Genomic DNA, 3,679 nt, shown 5'->3' with positions numbered 1-3,679 from the left:
ATAATAATAATAATAATAATAATAATAATAATAATAATAATAATAATAATAATAGTAATAAGCCCTTTTATTTGACGAAAAATATTTGGCCGGTAACAAAGTTTGAACGCAGAGACAAAAATACATGTTATTTAATTATTTTAAAAATATTAATTATTTTTTGTTTCCATTCTTTTTAAGAATATGTAAGTGTTATATTCAAATGGTTGTCACCATACAAGACTTCCTCCTTATTTGATTTGCAATGAAGAAAGTAGTAACATATAAATATTTTTTTGAATACCTAATAATCAACCAAAAGAACCTATCAATAAAACCAACCATATATTTATGAAAATTATAGACATAGATATATCACTATCTTTAACTTATAAATATGAAAAGCCTAATAAGATATTATGTAACATCAGACATCTCACATCACCTTTCAATTTAAATTTGAATTCAATTATATTTGGATTGACAACGTTGGGTTGGCTGCATCACAACCACACAACTCTCTATAAAATAAAATAAAAATCATCCATATTTGTGCCACATTCGTTCTTCTCTCAAAGAACACCTAGAGAGAAAGAAAAACATTTGATTAAGGAAACAACTTTCATTAGCAACATTGAAATCTTGCTTTGAATTGTGGTTTCTAATAATGGGGAGTCTAGAAGGAAACAACATGCTTTCAATGGTTGTTAGCAATGCCAAGCTCGCAAGGGAAGAAGAGAGACAAGAAAACATTAATATTACAAACACAAACCTTACTATCAACCAATGCATTGGCGAAACAGATGCCAATTTGAAGGCAATAATTACTCACTATGTGGACACTCTAACCTACTCCAGCTTGCGTAACTTAGGTTGTCTTTAATTTTGTAATCATTTTTACAGTACTTTTTGTTATATTTATAAAAAAAAATTAGTTTTAAGAATAAAAATTCAAATGAAATATTAGTTTAAATTTTATATTATAAAATATTATTTTAAATATTTTATCTATTTATTACAAATTTTTTATAATGAAATTTTATAAAATGATTAAAATATGAAATTATTTTACGAAACTCTTTTATATACGTCATTTTTTAGAATTTTTTTATTTAAATAATGTGATTTTGATCGTGTTAAAATCTACAATAATGAATATTTAAATTATTAGAGGTTAAATAATTTGTAGTGACTACTACTTTACGTATCTATCTATATTAATTATATAGTTACTAATTAATAATTAGTTAATTAAATAATTAATTAAGTTTGATGTTGCTATTATATTGATGAAGGGTATCCCACTAATCAAGACTTCAACTATGACGCATTAGCATCGTTGTTTCATTTTCACTTGAACAATGCTGGTGATCCATTTGTTGGAAGCAGTTTCTCTTTAAATTCAACAAAATTTGAAGTTGGTGTGCTTGATTGGTTTGCTGAACTATGGGAGATTGAGAAGAGTGACTATTGGGGATATGTCACAACTGGTGGAACTGAAGGCAATCTTCATGGAATTTTAGTAGGGTCAGTTTTTATATATGAGGACCAAAATTACATTTAATTTTATATAAATATATTTGGAAAATGTATTAATTGATTTATATATATACAGGAGAGAACAATTTCCAGATGGAATTCTATATACCTCACAAGATTCACATTATTCAATATTCAAAATAGCAAGAATGTATAGAATGGAGTGTGTGAAGGTTGGCTCTTTATTATCTGGTGAAATTGATTGTGTTGAATTAGAGGCTTCTCTACTTGCTCACAAGGACAAACCAGCCATCATCAATCTAAACATAGGTCTCCTCTTCGATTTTTTTTTTTTTCTAATTAAATTTGTCTTCAAAAACTATATAAATCATCTATATCAAAATATAAACAAAAATGTGTTAAAAAAAAAGTCGACAATTTAGTTCAAATTTTAGACTAATTATATCAATTTTTTTATACATATTTTTAGTTATATTTGGGACAGACCAAATATATTAACTTAATATAATATGCAAATTTGAACAAAATTTATGAATACACTTAATAAACTTAAAGGGTTACTTTTGTTGTAGGGACAACTATGAAAGGAGGTATTGATGATCTTGATATTGTAATACAAACATTGAAAAAATGTGGTTTTACTCGTGATCGATTCTACATTCACTGTGATGGAGCTCTATTTGGAATCATGCTTCCTTTTATCAAACAAGTGAGTTAAAATTATATCAAACAAAATAAGATTAAGAATAACTGCCCTTGAAGTAAGTGAATTACCATTAATAAAAGTATTCAATAATAACACATGTTATATTATATCTAGTCAAATATCAAATTACAATTATCTTATAGATTTAGATAATCATAATTAATAAAACCACATAGTATTCAATATGATCCTCATGATCCTCGTGAAAAGATTATATTGAATACCGATATTGTTACTTTTATGACAAGTTTAGATTGAATATCGATATTGTTATATTAAATATTATGTCTGATTCGAACTGAAAACCTCACAGTTGTGTGTGAGTTTCTTTACTATTTCATGTATTTAAAAGAAAAAAATTACTTAATTATCATGATTTTATCAAACTTATCGTTTTGGTGATTGTACAGGCTCAAAGGATTAGTTTCAAGAAACCAATCGATAGCGTAACCATTTCAGGTCATAAGTTTTTGGGATGCCCATCTCCTTGTGGTGTTGTGATAACTCGTTTGAAATACATTAATGAATTATCTAGAGATGTTGAAATAATTGCTTCAAGAGATGCCACAATCACTGGTAGCCGTTGTGGGCATGCTCCAATATTGCTTTGGTATGCTCTCAAAAAAAAAGGTTTAATAGGGCTTAAGAACGAAGTGCATGAATGCATAATTAATGCACGTTACTTATTGGATCAACTACGTGATGCTGGAATTGGTGCAATGTTAAATGAATTTAGCAACATAGTTGTCTTTGAAAAACCCTTAGATGATAACTTTACTCGTAGGTGGAATTTGGCAACCAAAGGAAATATTGCACATGTGGTAGTGTTGATGCATGTTACTAAGGAAATGTTGGACACATTTGTTCGTGAGTTTATTCAAAAACGATCTATTTGGTACAAACATGGACACTTTCAACCTCTATGCATTGCAAACCACGTTGGTTCTACAAATTGTGTTTGTTCCATCCACAAGTTATCTTGATTTATTCAGAAACTATATATTCAAGAATAAAATAAAAATTATATACTCTATTATTTACTCAATCTTGTCATTATATCGTTTTTTCCAAGTGTGTTTGGACGACAAAAGTATACCACACAAAAAATATAAGAATTTGTAATTTATTCCTTAGTCTATGAGTATAATATTAGTCTCAAATTGAGCAAATTGATTCTTAAATATATCAAACTTTACACATTAGTTCCTATAGATTTATAGATCGGTCCCTATAAATTCATAAATTATATAATTTGATTCCTATATTATTCATAATTTTCCAATTGGTCCCTATATTGTTTCAGATTTTGCCAACTAGTCCCTCAACACTTTAGTAGTATAACACTTTTCATTTTATATTAATAACTTTACATCAAAAATTTACAAAAATTAAAAATATGCCAACAAATAAAATAATTCAATTGAAGCATTTAGTGTATTTGAACTCATCTATGTAAACATACTTTCGGTGTATTTTATTTCACTTTATCAATAA

At 27.2% G+C, this 3,679-nt stretch overlaps 1 protein-coding gene across 1 annotated transcript; it reads left to right on the top strand.

Moving 5' to 3' along the window:
* The first annotated feature begins 523 nt into the window (after positions 1–523).
* On the top strand, positions 524–3,354 carry LOC101499159 (serine decarboxylase 1-like). The gene is made up of 5 exons (XM_004496428.3): positions 524–851; positions 1,275–1,506; positions 1,595–1,788; positions 2,052–2,188; positions 2,596–3,354. Exons 1-5 carry the CDS (start codon positions 647–649, stop codon positions 3,166–3,168), a joined length of 1,341 nt encoding a protein of 446 aa, XP_004496485.1. The 5' UTR covers positions 524–646; the 3' UTR covers positions 3,169–3,354.
* Positions 3,355–3,679: the final 325 nt, after the last annotated feature.

This window comes from Cicer arietinum, chromosome 4, assembly GCF_000331145.2.
Source record: "Cicer arietinum cultivar CDC Frontier isolate Library 1 chromosome 4, Cicar.CDCFrontier_v2.0, whole genome shotgun sequence".
NCBI classification, from domain to species: Eukaryota; Viridiplantae; Streptophyta; class Magnoliopsida; order Fabales; family Fabaceae; genus Cicer; species Cicer arietinum.
The sequence above is the reverse complement of the archived record's forward strand: the minus strand, read 5'-3'. Positions and strand labels throughout refer to the sequence as shown.

Excerpts from the sequence above, each read along its gene's own strand:
- LOC101499159 (XM_004496428.3), top strand. The coding sequence starts at position 647 with ATGGGGAGTCTAGAAGGAAACAACATGCTTTCAATGGTTGTTAGCAAT. Across the intron at positions 852-1,274 it reads CTCCAGCTTGCGTAACTTAG|GGTATCCCACTAATCAAGAC; the intron begins GTTGTCTTTAAT and ends ATATTGATGAAG. Across the intron at positions 2,189-2,595 it reads TGCTTCCTTTTATCAAACAA|GCTCAAAGGATTAGTTTCAA; the intron begins GTGAGTTAAAAT and ends GTGATTGTACAG.